This window comes from Chrysoperla carnea, chromosome 2 (genome assembly GCF_905475395.1).
Source record: "Chrysoperla carnea chromosome 2, inChrCarn1.1, whole genome shotgun sequence".
In the NCBI taxonomy this organism is placed as follows: domain Eukaryota; kingdom Metazoa; phylum Arthropoda; class Insecta; order Neuroptera; family Chrysopidae; genus Chrysoperla; species Chrysoperla carnea.
Genome location: NC_058338.1, coordinates 68,966,540 through 68,990,958, shown reverse-complemented (window position 1 = coordinate 68,990,958; position 24,419 = coordinate 68,966,540). Strand labels below are relative to the sequence as shown.

General features: G+C 29.1%; 1 protein-coding gene across 2 annotated transcripts; it reads left to right on the top strand.

Annotated features, from left to right (window-relative positions):
- Positions 1-4,050: 4,050 nt before the first annotated feature.
- Positions 4,051-24,390, top strand: LOC123294188 (putative polypeptide N-acetylgalactosaminyltransferase 9). Of its 2 annotated transcripts, none has more exons than XM_044875296.1 (7): positions 4,051-4,646; positions 9,364-9,533; positions 9,628-10,023; positions 12,523-12,755; positions 16,487-16,669; positions 17,664-17,771; positions 24,088-24,390. In XM_044875296.1, exons 1-7 carry the CDS (start codon positions 4,051-4,053, stop codon positions 24,364-24,366), a joined length of 1,965 nt encoding a protein of 654 aa, XP_044731231.1. In that variant the 3' UTR covers positions 24,367-24,390. The 2 variants fall into 2 exon arrangements, with proteins under 2 accessions (XP_044731231.1, XP_044731230.1); XM_044875295.1 differs by lacking the exon at positions 17,664-17,771 and adding an exon at positions 17,484-17,606.
- The last annotated feature ends 29 nt before the right edge of the window (positions 24,391-24,419 follow it).

Here is a 24,419-nt window from a genome sequence, read left to right as displayed (position 1 = left end):
ATCGATGTTTGTTGATCAAAAAACATCTAACCTATACACTTGTTGACTATCACTAATTGTTAACATTACGCAAATAAAATCAATAAGAATAACAAAAATAAAATCTTGAAAATAACACACCGGAAACGATTACGATAAGCTAATTCATCCTGACAATGATAAAATTGTGATCAAAATATGTAGTAGTATTACAAAAAACAGTCAAGTGCGTGCAACAGTCAAGTGCGACACTTGTGTACAGACGGTTCTGTACGAACATTTTTATTATCGTGAGGTCTAGAATTTCTTTTAAGGTTTTCTAGTAAACTGTGACAATCGGCTTGCTTTCTTTATTTTTTTAAAATTTTACTATATAGTTTCGAAATTAAAAGACAGAAGTTTATTCTCGATTTTCGACTATATTGCCATTGAACACCCCGCAATGCACTCGAAAAAAAATTTTTTTGTTTCAATTATTATATTTATCCAGATCTACCAAAATTCGAAGAAAAAAGATCTTGATAGATGAATAGACAAAAAGAGGAAACTGATCATACGATAATTTCAATTTGTATAACCTTCTTATATCTCGTTTTGAGAATTTGAAGATAAATTTGACTAAACATATATTTGAAGTTTTACCTCCATATGGATAAAGTGGCGTCTTAATAGAAATCGAGTTTATCGGAGGAGTTTTGCAAACGTCTTTAGCGTTTGGAGTGCAAATGTAAAAAACACATTTTTCATCCGGCGTCGATAAACACAAAAATTAAAAAACTCGTTTCCCATGAATTCGACACTCGAGCCGCACTTCAAATTTCTTTATAAGCAAACTTACGTTGATAAATAATCCTCAAAAAAGCAGACAAAAATTATCATAAAAATTTCACTTAATTATTGGGCTCCCACGGTACAATTAAATTGAATTGTGGAAATTTTAAATTTAATTTCAAGTATGGATGAAAGCAGAGTCGATTTATTCGCCCATTGAAATTATTTTATAATTTTTTTAATTGAAATTATCGAGTTAAATAACCATTCACCCATGTAACTTGTAATGGAATTTATAAAAATATAATATTTTAATAAAAAGTGCTTATAGATTTCGTCATGCACCTCCAAATCATTATCTAATCTGTATGAATTTTCAACGTTGCTATTAATAATTTTATATAAATCGATAATAATGTATATAAAAATTAAATGATAATTTCTTAGAATTTTGTAAATTGGGCACCAAAAAAAAAAACATATATATATATATATAGGATGTCTAGCTAGGTTGGCAACATTTGGAAAAACTTTTTTATTATAAGGTTTACAAAAAAAATGTATTCTTTATAAAAAGCTCTGCTTTCAAAAATATTAACATTCAGCTATTCACTTTTGACATCGAATATGCAGGGTGATCACAAATTGAGAAAGTTCGATAGGAATGTTAATGGTAGTTTATAAATGTAGACCATTTAGAACAGATATGAAGGGAAACAGTTCAAGAAATCACTCCCGAGATATGTAGGAAGATAACGGTTTATTACTTACGTCAACAATAATAAAGTATCGTAATGTATGGAAAATAAATGTTTTGTATTAATTATTTTGTTATAAATGTTTCAAATTAGCAAATAAACATTTTAAGTATGATGACTGGTTAATTTGGATAACAGATGACGTGTTTTATAAGTAGGATTTTTAAAATTGAAGTGATCAAAACATTTCCATCTTTAACAATTCATTCCTAAACAGTTATCATCAGTTAGTTTTGCCTCAACGTATCCACCTTTGTGTTCCATACATGTAATTGTACTTTTACAAAATTATTTAAATACACTCCTACATATCTCGGGAATGATTTTTTAAACTGTTTCCCCTATTATCTGTTCAAAATGGTCTAAATTTCTAAACGACCATTCACATTCCTATCAAACTTTCTCAATTTGTGATCACCTGTATATTCGATGTCAAAAGTGAATAGCTGAATGTTAATGTTTTTGAAAGGAGAGCTTTTTATAAAGAATAAATGTAAGACACATAGTTAAACATTATTAAATAACTTGTACATGTTTGGTAACATTTTCAAAAATTTTTGACTGTACTATTAGTAAAATATTTAGTTGCATAATTTATTATTTATAATAATAATTGATTTTAATTAGTTATGTTAGCTAGTTTATTTGTTTTAAGGTCTTATCTTGAATATACAATGAACATGTAAATCACTGTTTATACTAACTAGTAAGGGACGCCTCTTGAAATCCTCTGTAAGGGATCTCTGTACACCTGAACCTAAATCATTTCCGTTGAGTTGGTGTGCAATGACTTCATCATATATATAATATTGCCTATAATTTTTAATTTAAAATATTTAAATATTGTATGCAATATTAATACGTTAATGATGATATCATTGTGTGAAAGCTCGTCTAAATAGTATAATGAATATTTTTTTCCGCACGTGGCGCAAAATTCCTTTCTATGCGTAGCGATTACTGACATGGTAATAATACAAACTTGTAACAAATCCGTGTTTGGTCAATTAATTATATATATTTTCGATTTTGTGTAGGATTTAATGTGATATCATCAAAGCTGGAACAGATCAGCTCGCAAACCATATGCCTCCAACAAAATCCTTTTAGAAAATTGTGGCTGATAAATTAAAAAATTAAAGAATATTTTAAGTAATTAATAACATTAAGTTTAGTAATTATGTGCTACCCACATGTATGCTTGGTATTCAATATAAAATATTCATATAGTATTCAAAAGCATCGTAAGATTTTCTCAAATTCTCAAATTCTAAGAGCTTTTAAGCTTTGAAAATATAATGGCTCTATGATTCTGCTTAATTCGTAAAATATTCCGAGAGGAACAATCTATTTTGGGATAAAAATGTTGAAAGTTATATAAATATATTTTTTTTCTACCGATATCAAAAATGTCATCGATTAACGGTTTATCTATCATCTTCTATTAAATTCTGAAAGAAAAAACACAATTTAATAAATTCGGTGAGAAAAGGTGAGAACGAATCTCACGAAGATGGCGTCAGAAGAAAACGAATTAACACGATATGAAAGCTGAAAAAGATTGAAAATGTTCTCTTATTTGAGAACTAATTAGGGGCCTTCTACTTCTTTGTCGTTTAGGGCCCACCTACTTCTCTGTCGTCTTTGTAGATTTGAGTTCTTACTCAAACTATTTAATCAACTTCCATTATTGATATTCCACAGGAGTCTAAACAACGCAGGCTATTTAAAAGCAGTTTTATTTAAGGAGGAAAATTGGGCAGTAAAATTGGAAAATTGAGTAGTATAAATAGTAATTTCCTTTTTGAGCCAATGTAAAACCTCATAGACTAGGATCCATGGATTATGAAATTAATATTTTTATTTTTAATTGTTTCAGATCATGGACCAACAGCATATCATGGTAACACCGAAAATCTTAAAATTCCACAATGAAAACAAATGACACCATAAAACTGTCAACAATGATTTGAACATGAATGCATTCAACAATTAAATTCAATGTCGTAAAACACTTATATCAACTTCTAATAACACATATCAGTGATAAACATAATCAAATATTTAAAAAAAAAAAAATCATATCGAAAAAAATGCAAAAATCTAGTCTGAAAAATTAAAACGATTGCTTGCACATATATACACAACACATATTATAAGCAAATCAATCAATAAACTGTTTAAAATAAATCGATAACTCAATAATATTTTATCAAATTTTAATATAATATCTGTGATAATAAAAAAGAAAATATCAAATTACTTTATAAGTTTTCAAAACTCCATAAAACGGTTCTTATTGCTTGCTGTTTGTGGCCTATGGTCGTGTGTGGTTTTGTGTTTTGTGTGTGATATTATAAACGCATTCTAATTTTCTTCTCACCACAACAAATGAAAATTCATTTTGAAGAAAATCATGAAAATTTCATTATTTTTTTCGTGACATTTCGAAAAACTTTTTTAATAAATAGATAATTTTTTCAATTGTGAAATCAATTTTTTTTTATTTTTTAAGTTAAAAACAAATTTTTTATAAAAAAAAATGGGTCTGTTATTACGAAAACGTTCATTATTATTAAAATTAGTGTTAGTGATATCAATAATTTGGTTTACTGTTGTTTTTTTATTATCAAATGAGGAATCGTGGAGTAGAAACAGTCGTAATTTAGCAAACGATTTAAATGAACTTAGTGATAATCGATTGCATCATCAACAACAACAACAACAACCGTTTGTTGGTCATCAATCGTTAAATAATGTTGTAAATAGTGCTCAAACTAAAAATAATCTTAATGTGATTGATAATAATGTTAATGAAAATGTAAATGATAATGATAATGAGTTAGGTGATAATAATATTAATAATAATAATAATAATAATGATAAACATAGATATCATCAAAAACATCATCATAATATTAAGTTAAAAGATGAAGAGAATAAAGATGTGTTGGTTATGCCAAATTTAAATGATCTTACCGCACCGGGTGAAATGGGTCGACCGGTTGTCTTACCGAAAAATTTAACAAAGGATATTAAAAAAATCGTGGATGATGGTTGGCAAAATAATGCATTTAATCAATATGTTAGTGATTTAATATCAGTTAGAAGATCGTTGCCAGATCCAAGAGATGAAGCGTAAGTAGCACATTTTCAAATTTTTATTTTTTTAAGGGTACTTGGTACAGTAAAGGATGTTAGAAAAATCTGCTTATAAATAGTTAATTCAATGAAACGAACAATGTTAAAGTTTACTTAAAAAATTAGTAATTAGGCATTTTGTATGGCATAAATGTTAAATGTTTGTCAAAGAATCGAAAACTATACATGTATAACGTATACGTAATTCAAGTTGCCTATTTATTAATTTTGTAAGTCAACTTTAACATTAAGCATTCCATTGAATTAACAATTTATTGTTTATTTACAAATAGAAACATTTGCGCCACTAGCTCATGCGTTATTAATGATATTTGATACCTTAGAAACACATTTCATTCTTTCATTTCCTTTTATTTGTAACATCTTTAACTGTACTAACTTAGGATTTCTAAAAATCATGGAATTTATTCTTACATAAATAATGAATTTTATATTTATATTGTCGAAACATATAGGTTTGAAATTTAGTAAAACTTCGGGTAAACAGGCGAAAAATGAAAATTGGGAAAGTAACAGGTTTTTCGAAAAATAAAAGTAACCAGGACAAGTAAAAATAAATACCTATAACATATCCAAATTTCAAATCGACAGAGTTAAGGGTATTATAATCGCAGCGTTTGAAATTCAATTGTAACTTAATAAATTATAAATTTTTTCCACCAATGAATATTTAAGAGGATTCTTAAAAAAATTATAAAGTTTCTTACATAAATTATAAAATTAGTACATAAAAGCCTAAATAAAAACGCAAATGGTAATTTTTCTAACGACTTTTTTAAATTTTGAATATTTTCGAAACTACTGAATAAAACTTGATTGTTTGCTTGGTTATTTTCTAAGCTTGATAACTCATTTTTCCCAATAATTCATCTAATAATTATTTTTTACGCGAAATCAATATTCACGGATATAGTTATTCGTCTGTATTTCTAAAATCTAAAATGGAGGCCATCCCTTTTGAAGAACGAAGAAGAAATTTAACTAACTAAAATATTAAGAGACATCTCTTTCCTATCATTAAAATTGCCCGCACTTCATAAATGATAAAACTAGTTCATTTTCCGTTATTCCTATTAACTCAAAAACGATAAAATAGAAGGTCTTTAAGAAATAAAAGAAGCGCATATTTTAAGAAAAGGAAGTTTTGTTAGAAACTTTTTGTGTAAATTCAATTCCTTTTAGAGAATTCAAACTACTATAACTAGGTTAGTTAGTATGTCTGTTTTTTAATTGTGTCCCAAAGCATTATTATTGGAAATATACAAATATTTTTGTTGAAATTTAAAAAAAATTCACATGTGGCAATTAATGGCGGATCAAAATATCAATCAACAGGCCACTTTACATGACTCTGTCACTAATGTCCATATATTGATCTGCCAATAAGGGTATAATGATCTGTCAGAGCTAAAAGGCACCTGATTAATCGGTTTATTATGAAAACAAGTAATACAAACACATATTTGACACAGAGAATCAGCATTGGTACTCAAATTTCCAAACTTTTCTCACGAAACGATGGTAAAACTTGTCTGTATACGATTTGAATACATGTGATCTATTCATTTTTCAGAAGTCTTAAGTTAATGATTTACCTTTAGATATGATATCAAATGACAAGACATCTACTTGAATGCCAGGGTCCATGCACGCCTACAACGATGTATATAATGTATGTATATACTGTATATAATATAAACAGTAGTGGCGTTAAATACGTTAAATAAAATTTTGTACGGCATTTATATGACTGGAATAATTATTATTTATTTTGTGAAAGTGCCGATGTTAAAAAAAAATAACATGAGATGTTTGTCCAAGTAAAATATGTCCTATAATTAAGGGTTCAGATACAGAATAAAGGAGATTCAAATTTTTGATATGACTAAGAAAATTTATTTTTTTCCGAAACTGAGTTTAACTGCCCTATTTTAGACATCAATACGTGAATTTTTAAGAATTATCGGATATTTTTAGTTATTTCAAAAAAATTACTGTAAGAATTTAAAATGTGTTTTAATTTTACCTCAGACATGTAAAAATAGCAAATTAACTTTGCGATTTTTTACTATTTTATGCAATATAGCTTCCAAAACTTGTTATTAAAATTACCATATTAATTTTTATTGTATTGCTCAATTTACGGATTATAGATTACTTCCATTTTGGAATTAAATTTTTATTACAAAGTTCTAAAAGTAATATAAGTTCTAATGACATTTTTTACTAAAAATATCAAACAAATTCCATATGGACAAAAAATGGCATTTTTATAACTCATAAATTTTAATTGACAAATGCCAACTCATTAGTAGATAAATGCATATATATTTATTCCAAAATGGATTATTCATATTTGAAAAATTGAAAATGCAAATTTTTAAAATATCATGAAAAATGTGTAAAAAACTATTTATTTTTACTTTTCGTTCAACTTAGCCATTATGGTCTAAGAGCTGAGTGGCTTTTTTGAGTACATATTTGAGGCATAAAAATGTTAAAAAAATATTAAAATGTTAAAGTTGATAACTTGCGAATGTGTGGATGGAGAAATCGACAACCTGGCTGGGAGATTGGGGGGCGTTAGTGACTTATGAAATTTTTTATTTGCATTTTTCCCATGTAAAAAATGTTCTTGAGGCACTTTGAAACCTACACCATTTTCAAGTCAAATATTCAATCATACGAAATATCATCGTCTGGCATGATTTGGTGGGGCTAAAATAGCCTGGCAGGTGATTTTAATTGGCAATTTTTCCTATTCAAAAAATGTTCTTGCGGCACTTTGAAACTTACACCATTTTAAAGTCTTATATTCAATCAAACGAAATATCATCGCCTGGTATGATTTGGTGGTGGATAAAATAGCCTGCAGGTGATTTAAATAGTGCAGATGATTTAAATAGTGCATTTAAATCATCTGAAAGGCTATTTTAGCCCCCACCAAATCATGCCAGGCGATGATAACTCGTCTGATTGAATATAAGACTTTAAAATGGTGAAGTTTCAAAGTTCCCTTAGAACATTTTTTGCAAAAGAAAAATTGCAAATTAAAATCACCTGCCAGGCTATTTTAGCCCCACCAAGTCAAGCCATGCGAGGATACTTCCTATGATTGAATGTTAGACTTTAAAATGGTGTAGGTTTCAAAGTGTCTCAAGAACATTTTTTGCATTGGAAAAATTGCAAATTAAAAATTTCATAGGTCACTAACGCCGCCCAACCTCCCAACCAGGTTGTGACCTCCCAACCACATTCGCATGTTATCAACTTTAATATTTTCAATGTGCCTCAAATATGTACTCAAAAAAGCCACTCAGCTCTCCAGCTATTAGAGATTATCAGATTTTATATTAAACCCTTATTTTGTTTAGACCACAGAAAGAAGCTACCAAAAAACGATAGAGAAATAGAATTTAAGTAGATACCACCATAAGTATAAACACATCGTATTATAATGAAGATTTTTTATAAAAATTAGCGATAAGTTGTCGCTTGTACATATCGAACCTTTTGTCTATTACGTTATGTTTCACACTTAGCTCATACTTTTTTATTTCGTTATTTATGTCTTTAATGAAATTTCATATCGTTTATTTATGAAGTAAATTTATATTTATGGGGGTGGTGGTTTTTTTTTTCTTGATATATGTCATTGTATTTATTTCATTTTACTTTATTAAAAGCATGAAAGCTTTGTTCTACTGTTGAGACGTATTCCCAACATTTAATGTATTAGAAAAATTCAGAATAAAGTCGTATTCTTAACAATAAAATTCAATAGTTTTGTGAGAATACATTGGAAATGAACCTGTCCGATACGAATACTGTTCGCTTGCCTTTGTTTTTTCAAAACGAAAAATCTTTCGATTTTGCTGAAAGATTTTAATGAGATAACTTTAACTTGTAAAATACCTGATTCAGTCAAAACTCTTATTCTAAGCATTCAAATCTGAAATATAAAAATATTCTTGTATAGCCCCTATCCACTATCATATCATATTATTTCCGTACATTCCACCATCAAATCTTATTTATAACAGTAATATTGGGAAAAACATTTTTCCATACGGCAACCGGTATATTTAAATAGAATCGACTAAAACTGACTTCAAACGGACGTAGAATAAATCTATGGATATTAAAAAATCATAGTAACTTACAACAATACTGTTAAAATATATGAAGTATTATAATAAGTCGAATTAAAATAAGCAACTCTTTAATAGACTACTCATTTCATAGCTATCGATACGTTTCATCACAGTCGTTGTAGTTTTTTTTAAGATTTAAGGCTGTCATATTTACTGGATGATGCTATTAGTGATTTTCTTAATAGGTAGTGATTTTTTTTTGTTGGTAGTGTTATTAAGCTAAAGTTTGTATATTCTGATTCAAATTTATGGAAACTTGGCTATTCAAAAATCTTCTGAGAAGAAAAATAAAAATCAAATTCAAGTCAGAAAAAATATTGTGTCCATAAAAATCAAATCTAAATAGAGTCCTAAAATAATGCATTTAAACCTACTCAGAACTGCACACTTTAAAAGCTTGTTAGTAAAAAAGGTTTTTTATATGAAGAATCTACTGGTTATTTTTTTCTCTATTCAAGTACTAACTACCACCGTTTAACAAAAAAAAATTTCAACTATTCAACATCGTGTTTGATTAAATTATATTTTTTTAATTTTAGATGCAAGAAAGATGGAATGTATTTAGAAGATTTACCTTCAACATCAGTTATAATTTGTTTCCATAATGAAGCATGGAGTGTTCTATTACGAACTGTTCATTCTGTTTTGGATCGATCACCAGAACATCTTATTCATGAAGTCGTTCTTGTTGACGATTTCTCAGATTTTCGTAAGTATTAATTTAATAATAACCCTAAGTAATAAAGCAAACCAAAAAGTTTTTATTAAAATATTTAACTTTTATTTTTTTATCAATCTCATAGCACACACGAAGAAACAATTAGAAGATTATTGGTCGAGCTATAAAAAAGTAAAAATTGTTCGAGCACCGAAACGTGAGGGATTAATTCGAGCACGTTTATTAGGTGCACGACATGCCACCGGTGCAGTACTAACATATTTAGATTCACATTGTGAATGTGCTCCTGGCTGGCTAGAGCCATTATTGGACCGTATTGCTCGTAATTCTACGACGGTTGTATGTCCAGTCATTGATGTTATTGACGATACAACGCTTGAATTTCACTATAGAGATAGTGCTGGTGTAAATGTTGGTGGTTTTGATTGGAATTTACAATTTAACTGGCATGCAGTACCTGAACGAGAAAAAAAACGACATAATCATAGCTCCGAACCAGTATGGAGTCCAACAATGGCTGGTAAATATACCTTAACTATATAAATAAACGGTCCGAAACATCGGACAAGACTTTATAATATTATAAAATTGATATATTATTCTTGCAATATTTTTATTGAAAGCAGCCAATTATATTTATAGCTTAATTAAGTTATATTTATTTCTTTATTTAATTTATTTGATTATGTGAGAAAATTTGAATATTTATGGTAAACACCTACTAAACAGGCTTAGGTATTTATTGGATTTAATATAATATTTAGAAGGATGTAGTTTAGTAAGGGTGAGCTTAAGCAAAGATTAACAAGTTACAAAAGTTACTTAGAAAGGCATTTTAAATAATATTTTATCAATTTTGGGTAGGGTTGGTTTGACCACTTTTAACGATTCCATCCCCTCCAACTCCACGGCTCCAGGGGGAGGGGTCCCAGAGGGGAGTTATATCAAACTTAGGACCTTGTCGATATAAGCCCTGATACGAAGTTTCACAACTATCCCCTCAGCCTCTCCCTAGAAAATCCCATTTTCCTGTATTTGGAAAGGGGTGTGGGGCTTCTCGAATTTTCCCGGATATGTGGCTTATACCAATCCTAAGAACACCTTAAGGTCTAGCCTTGTGCCAAGTTTAATTGAAATCGTTGGAGCCATTATTGAGAAAAGCCCAAAAAAACGATTTTCCCAATGGTGTGGGCCTTCTCGAATTTTCCTGGAGATGTAGCCTATACCAATCCTAGGAACACCTTAAGGTCTAGCCTTGTGCCCAGCTTAATCGCAATCGTTAGAGCCGTTTTTGAGAAAACCCTTGTTTTGGCCTAGAGGGAAGTACCCTTAAAAAAAGGCCTAGGTAAAAAGAGAAAAAATTGTCTGGAATTATGACCAAACTGAACCTATGTACCGAGTTTGAGAAAAATCGGTTGAAAATTTAAGGCTCCAGCTTGGTAACAGACATATCGACATACCAACATACCGACGGACAGAACATTTTTTAAAAACCCCTTTTTTGGAATCAGGTACCCTAAAAACGTGTATTTCCGTTGAAACCCCGATATCGATACAACGACTATAGATTATAACGATCATACCGGTGACTCTTCAATACCGGTGATAACCAGTTTTGACTAACGTCGAACTTTATATTTCACCCTTTTTTTATTTAACTGGTCCATTACCTACAAACTCGGTTGCAATAATTAAACAGTTGGATGACTGAATGAACATTTGCCATGAACAAATGTAAATACCTAATTTAAAATAGCAATACAATACGATTTTAATTCTAGTTAGTTTATAAATATTTTATAATAATATTGACATTTTAAAAGCTTTCTAGTCTAATACGTACCTATCGAGTGACATTTATATTGTTATTCAATGTACTTTATTACCTAGCAAATGTATCGCGAATATTAATGCCATGCGTCGAATTTATCCGAAGTTACATTTTGTATTAGCGACTGAACACGGCAAAATACGAAGCAAAACAACATTTAACAACAAAACAATAATCAAGTGAATTGTATTTGAGAAATCGTATAAAATCTTGTCCGAATTGCTCTTCGTCACTTCCTTCCTTTTTGTAGGTCCCAATTTCTCTAATCTGAAACCGCACATAATGTAATAGCCCTGGTTTAGGTAATATTAGTATAGTTAAAAATGTTACAAATAAAGGAAAATGACAGAAACCGCTCGCATTTTGCTAAAACCTCATGGAATGTGTTTCTTAAGTTAGTGGCGCAAATGTTTCTATTTTTTAATAAACACTAAATTGTTAATTCAATGGAACGGTTAATGTTCAGGTTGACTTACAAAATTATAAATAGGCAACTTGAATTACGTATTACGTATACGTATAATAGTTTTCGATTTTTTGACAAACACTTAGCATTTACATCATACAAGTTGCCTAATTACTGTTTTTAAGTGAATTTTAACATTGATCGTTTTGTTGAATTAATAATTTACTGTTTATTAACAAGTAGAAACATTTGCGCCACTAACTCATGCGCTACTAATGATATTTGACACCTAAGAAACATATTCCATGAGGTTTAGCAAAATACGAGCGGTTTCTTTCATTTTCGTTTATTAGCCCATGTTTGTTTACTGTAATATATTGAAATAAATTGCGCCTTGTTTAATCTAACTAAATCAGGTATGGGGGAGCTATTTTAAGCCGAAGTCACCATTGTTATAACTTTTTTACGTGCCATAAACTCTCTTGTGTGTCTCTTTATCCAAGTTCGCATTGCTCATAGAAGAGGAAGCGAGACGGGTATACGACTCTTCTCCCTATCTTAGTTTCTCTAATAGTAATGAGATAGATAGAAAAAAATGTTGTCTCTCTGTCTTACTCGTATTTTTGGTTGTCACTGGTCAGGTTATACAGAAGTCTAAATGCTCATAGATAATTATGAATTTACTATACGATATTTAAAATATCGATGGGTACTTTATGACCATAACACATCCGGTATTTTAATATATAAACAATTTATAATCTCATTTTTTATTTTTAAAGGTGGATTATTTAGTATTGATCGAAAATTTTTCGAGAGACTTGGAACATACGATAGCGGTTTTGACATATGGGGCGGTGAAAACTTGGAATTATCATTTAAAACATGGATGTGTGGTGGTACATTAGAGATCATCCCATGTTCGCATGTTGGACACATTTTTCGAAAACGTTCACCATACAAATGGCGCAGTGGAGTCAACGTACTCAGGCGGAATTCCGTACGACTTGCAGAGGTTTGTATCACTTTTTTTTTAAGCTACTGTAGGTATACTTGTAAACACGACCTTTTTGTCTCATAAATTTGAAGGTTTAAAAATTTTCAACGAACGATTTCAATTTTATTAAAAAATTTATCCTTAAAAAAATCGACAACATAATTTTGTGCATTAAATGAACGTAAAACCAAAGTTTCTGTAATAGAAAATTAATTATCTTGTAGTAACGTCTATTTGGAAGAATTCGCCATAAATTTATTGAACTTTGAACTTTAAGATATCGGTTTGTATTTTAATTCTACTCACATGACTTACAAACGTACTACAAAATATCTCAAATAAAATATCGAACAAAATAATTTACTTTGATTTCCCAACAGTTAGTCAAAAGTAAAAAAAAAAGTAATATTCCCAATGAAATAATAAAATTTTAAATTAAAGATTTCTCAAGAGCTTTCTTCAAACACAATATAAAAATATATATTTGTTAAATATACAGGACGTTCCAAATTAAATGAGACAAAAATATTTAGGTACGAATTAATGGATTTTCAATTCAAATTATTCATTTTTTTAACAATACACCTATTGTACAGAATATGTCTTAAAATGGGATAGAGAAAATGAAACGAAGTGATAGGAACTCTCTTAGGAACTATCCCGGTATTAACTTTTGTGAAAATGTAATAGCAAATCGTAGAAACCCATAGGTAGAATACCCGACACCTGATAATCGGGTTGCTCTCGAATATCACTCATAGAGTTATTCGGTTGATAATATGGAATATAAATGTGAATTAAAAATTCTAAACTGTTAATTACATAAGTCAAACTAAACGATTTTCCCAGTAGAATACATATGTGATAAAATAAAACAAAATTTTTAAAACTGAAACCAACATGGTTTAAATTTCAGTATAGTGTTTATTATCAATTCAACTGAGAAGTCAAATATATGAGGGATACAAATTTTGACAAATAAAATACATATACTTCTTACTAAATAAATTTATTTTTTGAATTGTAAATAAAAAATTCGTCAATTTCCTTTGTAATAATTTTCTCGAATAATAGTTTCTTTACAAAACAGAAAACACAAAATTGACTGACTTTTCACTTGGCTAGTCTCATTTACTCAAAAAAATATGAAAAATCCCCACTTTATAACTGTGCCTAAGGTCTGAGATTAAGCACTCTAACATTCAGAAATACAATGCATTCAACATTAAACTTGGAATCTATTTTACTCCTAATAGTTGAATGTCCAATAACGATAACGAACAAAATCACCTCGATAAAAAACCAAAAGTTTTTCTAATAAAATAGAACTATTTGTCTTAATTTAAAAAAACATCTTTTACATCTAACCATTTTAAGCACATATTTCTTTTTTTAACCGAATTGACACTCTGTACAAAATACTTTCACCAATTCATTGTTTTCTATATTACTGGTGTATAATATACCTAGATATACAAAAATAGAGAAAAAAGTCTGTTTTGGAAAATATCCTTTCATCTGAGAGTAATATCATTTTACCTATATCAGCTAAATGTTGTTCTATTTTTTCCAAGAAAATAGTTTGTTGTAGAAGTTTTTCCTAATAAACGCCCAGAAGGATCACTTTGTACATTGTGTGTCAAAACAGATAATTTTTAGTGTATTAATTTTATTTTTCTCATTTTTCTTACAAACTTTGTGGTTAAAACTTTTTCTAACAACAACAAAGAAATTGTTATAAAACACTCATACAACTTTTATTTGTATGTTCGAAAAAAAAAATTGATGTTAATCATTAAGAAAAGTTTATAGCCCAATTTAAAGTAAAAGAGAAATAGTTTTGAGTATACATTTCCCTAAATTAAGTATACGTTTCACTAAATAAAAATGTAATGGAATAACAGAATATCGCAAATACAAAATAAAGGGTCTCCATTTTCCTGTCACTTAAATTTACTGGACCCAGCTTACTTGGCAGGTTTCTAGCCATGGATCAGTCTGATTTAGACATCATTCATATCAATTGTTAGAATCTATACGTAATTCTGATCCACACAATGTTTACTTCGAAAAATAACGACTAAGTTTCAGTTTCAGTTAAGATACTTCATATGCGATTTAACAAGCGCTTTCATTTTTATGTTGACATACCTAAATGGCGCTAAGTTTTAGGAAAAACAAATTTTATCGTAATATCTTGAAGAAAGCGTATATGAAAATTTTCGGATTCGAACAGAGCCATTCTAACAATTGATAGGGATGGCATTCAGAGTAGCGACCCATTTTTCGGACTAGGGACAAAAAAACAAATTTATTGACTAGAAATGAAATTTTTTAAATCAAGGAATCTCAAAACTCTAAGATCTGACGAAACGACATTGTAAGTAATTACTTTGACCTGAAGAAAATGCAACCTAGACAAGTCACTCTTGATTGCATTCTCTCTGAAAGATAATTTCTTCCCAGAGGTTATAAACAAGAAAAACAATATATTATTACGTTTGTTAAAAAGAAAATGTTATTAATTTTGTTTTTCATACTCTTGTAAACACTAGAACGAATAATCTTTTGAAAGGTAAAAAGAAGAATAAAGAAAAATACATTTCACACGTACGTAATACCAAATCGTTACTTGAAAACATTGATTGATGCCCTATGTTTTATACAGGATGATTACTAAAATTTATATCTCACAATGAATACAATTCGGAAGTTAACTTTGGTAGAGTCGAATGCAAAGCGAGGAATATTTTTAGAAAGGTCTCAAAAATTTTACTAAATGTTTGTAAGCAGATATATGCTCCTTAAGAATGGCTTTGTTTAAACCCTTGTACTCAAATTAGAAAGTTATTCGAATAATTATTTGCTTGAAACATTTTTTCATAAATAAAAAATTGATTATCAAGAGATCGATTTCTTATCTTAATTCTGTCGACTCAATTCACATTTTAAAAAATCTCAGATTTCATTATATAAAGATCAATTCCAACGTAAATTCGGCGAAAAATTGTGTAGGTTAATTCCTTCAATTCCTTTTTGAGATATGCCGTCTCATTGGACCTTGAAATTTTTACTTCATAAATGTTTCTTTATCCAGCTTCCCCTGCATTTTTCTTATTAAAGAGGAGACTAAGGACTTCTGGGACGTACTGTATAAGGTGTAACTTACCAAATATGTTTTTATAGCGGATTTTATAAAATATAGCTGAAAGAAAGCTAGCTACATTTACACAAAAACTTGAATTCGATTCAGTTTCATTTAGAATTTGTTATAATAGTGTTACGAACAATCACCCTTGTCATTTTATTTTTCAATATATATCTTTGTCCTCAAGAATATCGAATTATTCTCTTTTAAATTTATTACAATTTCGAGTCTATTTATTTATTCATGATTTATAAAAATATTCGTAATATTTTTTTTATAAAATACTTATAATATCAATATCAAGAAATAAAAGTAATTTAACTTGTTGAGTTGAAAAAATTCTGCTTGTAAACAGATCCAAATATTAATCCCAAAAAAGACAGTACCGGAGGTTTTGATATAAGGTGGTAAATAAGTACTTTTTGATTTAATAATTTCATAAATTATACTTTATTGATGTAAATCCAGGTTCAGAGAAGTATGGCAGTTGCCCTTCTCTCATGTGTGGCAGTTGCCAATGCATATGACTTCTGTATACCGACAACTTGACAAGAGCTGAATATTTTTTCCATAAGCTTTAAAGGGGTAAATATTTTTTTAGGTTTGGTTGGACGAATATGCAAAATATTATTATCAAAGAATTGGTAACGAGAAAGGTGATTATGGTGATGTAACTGAAAGGAGAGCATTACGGAAACGACTTCAATGTAAATCATTTAAATGGTATTTAGACAACATATTCCCAGAACTGTTCATTCCTGGTGATGCAGTGGCAACTGGAGAGGTAATATCTTTCGTTCTTCTTATTTACGAATAAAAAATATTACTTGGAAGTATTACTCATATATGTAAGACCAGGTGTTAGTCACTTTGGTAATTCCAAATATTCTTGAGATAAAAAATCATATTTTCCTATAGTTTCGTTAGGTTATAGCGGCTGTCTGAGTTTGACTCATTTGCCATGCAGTTCCATAATATCTGAAGAAAGGTTCATTCCACCAAGAGTGCTTGTTTCTTGAACCATTTTAAGCTGTTTTAGCTCTGAGAGATCATGAAAAAATGACTGACCATGAAGTTCGTCAAAGAAATAGTTTATGAAGAAGATTATTTTTACTAGCATAGAGTACGAAATCTGAATCTTTCGTAAAAGTATGTGTCTTTTTAAAAAAGAAGATTTCTAATAATGCGTGTTTCCCCATTTTTGTTTAATCAAAAATATAAAATGAAGTAGAGACTGTAATGTTATGCTCTGAGTTCTTTTCATTCTGTTTTTTGTCGAGATTCGTTCTGCTATGATTTGTCTGTATCACAGGCGACTTATGACCAGGCATTCTATGTACGATGGTGTTTCTCTCTAATCAGCACATCTCTATGATCATCACATTTTACATCGCTTTAGAACAAAGAAACACACATACTTCGACGAATACTACCCTCTGTTTCTCAACGCTAATGATGCATTTTCATTTGGCAACATCAAGGTGCAATATTTCCTGTCAATACCTACGACTGGGCACACATGCTCGAGCTTTATGTTATTGCCCCAATTTGTTACCTTATATGCTAACATTTTATTGATAAAAATTTAATAAATATAGATACGAAATCATGGAAATAAACATAATGGAAAAACGGAACAATGTTTGGATTCATTTGCACGGAAAGCCGATTTATATAAACCAGTTGGAATATATCCATGCCATAAACAAGGCGGCAATCAGGTTACTATATTTTTATTATGGATTATTAATATTGGTTTTTTTGTTATTGGATTTTAGATTGCATGTAATATAATGCCACCCATTTGTATTGATGCACAAGTGAAAGAAGAAGACGTACCCGAACCGGTTGGTGTATGGCCATGTCATGGGCAAGGTGGTAATCAGGTAACGAATATAACCGACCATCTACCATATTTATTTTATGCTATTGTATTCCTCGGTGGTAATTTAATATGTGTAATTTGTAACAAGCTCATACAAACAAGGAAAAACAAATTTTTCTCTATATTCTCAGCTCATACATCGTATTTAGCGCGAATAATTTTTTTTTTAAAGTAGATATTTCAATAACCTGACATCCAATTTTGATTTTTGTTGGCATTACAATAAGTAAAAGTAAAAAACTTAGACGAAAGTGCTATATAATGATCGCTCAGGATAAAATGATCCCTCGTTGTGTTAAGTGAACCATTAAAGCCATCGTATATTTTTATTGATAGATGGCTTCCACGTGATTAAATTAATCATTCAACAAAGACTTTTGGCGATGTATAAGCTATTTTGTGTTTCGTAGCCAAAATATTAATTTTACTATGGTAAGACAAATTTCAACGTAAAATTCCTTTTTTTATATTAATTTTCGCCTGCTAGTTGTTTAAGTCTTGGATTCTGTTGACTTATATTATAAAACATTTTGATAAGCGTATAATCACTTTTAAGGTCAGTTTTTATGACGCTATTCAAATATCTTTTTACGGATAAAATGATCCCCTTTATATACGTTACAATGATCCCTATTTTGTGCGTAAAATTATATTAGGTAAAATGATCTCCCATCATGAGGCGGGTCATGAATTTGCTGACTTAGATGATTTTACCAGTGACTTTTGATTTCATACTAATCGTTGATGCAATGTAAAAGAACAATTAATATTTTATATGAACTGTTTGATAAAAAATGCAATGGGATCATTTTACCCACCTATTCTTACAAGGTCAATAAAATGATCCCTTTTCAGAAATATTGAATAGTTCTAAAAATTTGAACAAGTCAACAAAAATTGGCATACCAATATTGCATTACAACACTTGAATTAATTACATTTTTTTAGGGGGGTCATTATAACGCAGCTTCCCTTATTATAAAGCCAAACGTACCGCGCGTGAAAGATGCTTTTACTATTTTGCAAATGTGGTCACTATAATTAAATGAAACGAGATAACGCTTTGTTATTTTGTATGTGTATTTCGAATTTTAAAGTGATTTTAAATTTATGAACGCACGAAATCAGTATCTTTAATTATTTAAACCGGAATTATTTTCCACCAGTTACACAAGTACTAATAATGTCTGCAAGTTTACGGGGTGTTTGAAAAAAGGGTTTAAGAGCGTAAATGAGCTTGTTACATATAAATGTCGTATCAAAACAAATTAACAATATAAATTTTATTATAAATTACTAACTGTATTAGTCCACAATCAGGATATTAAAAATTAATGCCTAATTTAAGTAAAATTTAATTACCTTGAAAGAGGTATAATTTTTCCTGATTTAATTATGAAAGCAATTTTTCCTAATTATTATCTAGTATTCTACTAATCTCTACCAGTTTAATTTTTATCTAAATTACTCTTTTGTTAATTAATTTACAATAACGCTGTGTCTACTTACATTTTAACGTTTGCAATTTATCGTAAAGAGAAAGATTTCTCTCTTTTACTTGAGGTGTTCGAACCACTCCAGAAAACTAATGACTTAATCTCCAACTTTGGAGATTACAATTGATAATATAATTTAACGATGACTTATTTTCTATCTAATTGTTATCTCGTTAAGTTAAGGTAGTACCAGCATGAAATCACTTTTCGACAGATTTGGCCGAATTTTTTTTCTCGGGTTTATAATAGCTTTATTTATGAATTCCTAAAATTTCATAATTTTTGACCGTTTAGATCGCGAGATATTTAAAGACAAAGTTCGCGATTTTGAGGGTCATGTCCCATTTAAAGCATGTAAAATGTCCGGTCTCTCCAACTATTTTTTATGATATTATTATATATTGAAGAAAAAGTAGAAAAAAATGTTTATACAATACAATTCTAAAAAAAAAATTTAGAAATTAATTTTCACTTTCGAGATATTAATTTTGACGTAAATTGATCGAAATTGGGACGTTGGCATAATTATTTCCCATTTTAAACGGTCAAAATTTCTGAAACTTTGGGAATTAATAGTAAGCATTATTAAATTCTTAAATTTAATTTTTCGTTAAATTCTGTCGAAAAAAAAATTGTACCATTGCTTTAACATAGAAACTGCAAATACCATGCTGGAACTACGTTAATAACTTTCGTTCAAAGTTTATTACAGACAAGAAAACAATCGTCGACAATGGAAAAAATCGATTGCCATATATTTAACACTCGAGCCATAATTAAAACTTCAACTATCATCATTACTAAACTTTCCTTTATCAATCTTAAAAGGATAATGCAAAAAGAATCGAAGCTAAAATAATAAATTAACGTTATCAATTTGCATAAACGTTAGCTCATGTAAATAGTGACAGCGTATTTAGACGTATTTTTGTCGAAAAGTTTTTAATTTTTTTTATCCTGATAATTGCTTGAATTAATTTTATAATAATTAAATGGTCAGTTCTAAATGTGTTGTTTTGTTCTTTTAGCTACGGCCAGACACGAAGAAGAATACCAAACAACAACGAAAACAGACAAGTATCAAACAGTATATAAAATCGCAAAGTGAACATAATCCATTCATTTTACGATGTTAGATACTTTATTTGATACCTACTTGCCTATTTTCATTGGATGTTTGATATTCGCCTTCATGCCTGGGCACAGCATAACGTATTCTAAGTTCTTGATAAATAACAGCTTAGTATTAAATATTTCTAACTTAAATTTGGCTTTTAGTAGAATCCAAATAATATTAGAAGCATTTTAATTAATACATTTTACTCCTACAAAATTAATATTAACCAAGTAATTAAAAATTATTTTAAGCCAAAATAACTAAAAAATAGTGACGTCAATATAGCTTACAATTACAGTTGAACGATGAAGTGCTCATTAAAAAAGTTGAGCATAGAATGAGTAACTTTTCAAAAAAATAATTCTCAAAGAAAACCTTTATTCAAACTAGTTACAAGTGAAATTTACAAAATTTAAAACACCCCCGAGAAATTTTTCAGGTACGGAATCCTAAGCTCGCACTTGAAACGTATCTAAGAACATTCTTCATTAAATTACCTTTTTCTTTAGAACGTTCTTCAACTGAACCGATTTTGATGATCATCGCCTATTTTTTAGTTGTGCCGGAGACTGAACCCTAAACTCGCATTGAAAAATATCTAAGAACACTCCCCATTAAAATTATCTTTCAAACAAAACAAGAAAAATCCAAATCGATTCATTCGTTTAGGCGCTACGACACATACAGGCACAAAGACAGACACACAGTCAGACACACATAATGATCAAACTTTACAATAACACCCCTTTTTGGCTCGGGGGTTAAAAATGTGTGTTTTAAAACAAGTCACCTTTATTCAAATGAAAAAGTTATTTCTTGCCAACATGTTTTGTTGAATTTTTTACAAGGATCTAGCTTTTACTATGCTACATCTGAACTTGAATAATTTATTGATTTGTGGAATCTAATCTAAAACAGTTAATTATTTTATAAGGATCCGATAAACTATTTGATTTTTGGTAATGAGATACTTAGAAAACTATTCAATTCAGGAATCTTGACTCCTTTTAAATGGGTTAAATTGAGTTTCCAATAGGATTAAAATCGAATTTGATAATCAAAGTACATTTCATCTTATCAAACTAACAGGCATTCCCATTGGCGTTGACTTAAAAAATATATTGCATGCTATAATAATCAAAAATTTTAAAACTGACCATTTTGAAAAATTTAATTTACCTGTAGTTAAAATTAATAAAACATTGTAGAACATAGCATAAAATAAATAAATTATAGCATAATATGTGATCCGCAATTAATTGAGCGTTAATATGTGCTATATTTAATAAACAAAAAAAAAAAAAAAAAAACTATGTATATACTTCATTTTTCTCTTATAATGACTAACCAGGGTCGGGTATGTCAACGTAAGGTGCTGATATACACGTGTGGCAGGTATTTTTCCATACTAATTAATTTATATCTTTTATATGTAATTTTTATTTGTGTTTTTATATGTATTGGAGTCATAATTTTTACAGGATATCTTTGTTATTGCACTCTTAATACTCTTTTTTTCTGACACTTGTTTTGTCTTCTGTGTTTTTTAATTAATTTTTACATTTTTGTTTTTATGTTTATTTTCTCAGAATTAATTATAACGTAAGTTACTATCATTATCAACATGAAACAGCTTTGCACTTAATTTGTCAACAAAGTCTAAATACATTTTTAGAAGTAACAGCGAAGGGAAAAAATTATATTTTCGTTAGAACTGAACCCCGAATGATTAGCTTTCGCGAAAATAATTTTAAAAAAATCGCTATCTAGTTTCGACTTATGTTGTTTTATGTTGAGTGTATTTTTGAAAATAAAGTTAATTTTTTTCTTTTTACCTTTTTCTAGTTTATTTCAGTACAAATTTGAAGATTACCAATGTAAAAAATTTCGTCCTACTTTTCAAACCATGAGAAAACGATCTAAATATTTTGCTAAAAGATCAATCCATGCCGAGACTTTTCCGGATGTCTGAACTGTAAATAATTTCGTTGCCTATCTTAGGTATATATTTATACGAGCATTCTTGTAAATATATGAGGAATCGATCTAGCTAGGTTGCATTTTTAGAAAACGTACCTATCATTTCGGTACTGTCAAATAAAATAACTTTTTTTCGCAGAAAATATACGACATCGTATTAAGATAGGGTAAAATTTTAATAAATTTATAAAATTATGGCTTCAATATTACTAACAAATTTTTCGAATATAGTAATTTCGAAAGTTTGTTTTCATTTTTAAAATACATTATTCATATTTAAATACTTGCAATTCCAAAATTAGCCCGAAAATTTAATCGATTGTTGTATGTTACTATGAAGGTTAAGAAAAAAGAAAATAAATAATAATGTATTTTAAATCGATAATTTGGAACGATTTCAGAGTATAATTAGCAATGAAACAGGAAAATTTGACATAAAGAACAGGTTTATACAGGATGGACCATTTTAATATATTATGGCTAATAATAACTCGTTTTCTAGTTAACCAATCCAAAAAAAAAATCCTTTAACAAAAGTTGCAGAGTTTGATGGGGAACTTCAAGTTGTGACAAGAGATTGGACCTAGTTCTCCGGGTGGATTTAATAGTCTTAATTTAGATTCGGAAAGATAACAGAAAGAATTATCCTCATAAACAAACGAATATTTTTATATAGATATTTTTTCGAAAATCGTCGGAAAAATATATTATTATTGCATTTCATCCAAAGAAAACACGCTAACTTCAGAAAAATGATTTAGCCAAAAGTTGTCAACGGCATTAGAGGACATTTGCCTGAGTACATGCCCAGGCCCTGAAATTCTAGTTTCAAGGTCACTTAATATTGATCTTCAAATGATAAATTATGTCTAAAATTTTTCTGAAGCTAGCGTATTTTTTTTAGATATAATGCAACAATGTGTATATTTTTAAGTCTCATTTGCACCGAAACCTATCGATTTTCGAAAAAAGGTTTTAAATAAAAAATTTTGGTTTTTTATGAGGATCAACATTCTAATTTAAAGTGTTATTCTATCTCTTTTTACAGGTTCTAAATTGACTATTAAAGCAACCCGGGGAACTAGGTCCAATCTCTTCCCACAACATGTAGTCTCCCATCAAACTCTGCAACTTTGGTTTGAGTTATTTTTTTATTGGTTGACTACAAAACGAGCTATTACCCATAATAGATTTAAATGGTCCACCTTGTAGAAAAAATACGTATTTTTTAGAAATATTTTGTTATTGCATTATAACTTTCAAATTTTTAACTAAGCAGTTTCTAAAGAAAAATTTTTCCCTTTTAAGGAAGCAAATAAATAGATTTGCTTGTCAGCATATGCCCTTAAAATTGACTCTAGTACAATTAATACCTAAACCTGCTTTCGTTTAATTACACATTAAGGAATGATATTTCATTATCGAATATCTGCTTTCTATAACACTTTCATTAAAAGATATCACGAGTAGTAGTTTTATTCCCCTGGTGCTCGATAAATTACGAACGCCTTAAATTGTACGTAAAGTAGTTTAGCGAATATGCCCTAAGTTTGGAAGGAAGTGAACTACTTTTTAAAAAGCAAATACTAATTTGAGATGTTTCAATTAATATAACTGTGAAATATCACTCTTTCTTGTTTGTCACAAATAAAATCCATGTTTGGGTCGCCCATTTAAGGTCATAACTGATATTGAAACAAAAACTTATTAAAATCATTTTACAGTATTGGTTGATGAGTCAAGCTGGTGAAATTAGACGTGATGAATCATGTTTGGATTATGCTGGTGGTGATGTTGTATTGTATCCATGTCACGGATCCAAAGGAAATCAACAATGGAACTACATTGAAGATACACAATTAATTCGTCATGGATCTAGTGGAAAATGTTTAGGTATAAATGAAGGTAAAACAAAATTAGTTATGGAAGATTGCATAGAAAATGTTCCACGAATGCAATGGACCATTGAAAATTATGATGCCAGTAAAATAAAAGAAAAATAATTTAAATTGTAATAAGATTTAAAAACAAAAAATTAAAAAAAAAAAACTATAAT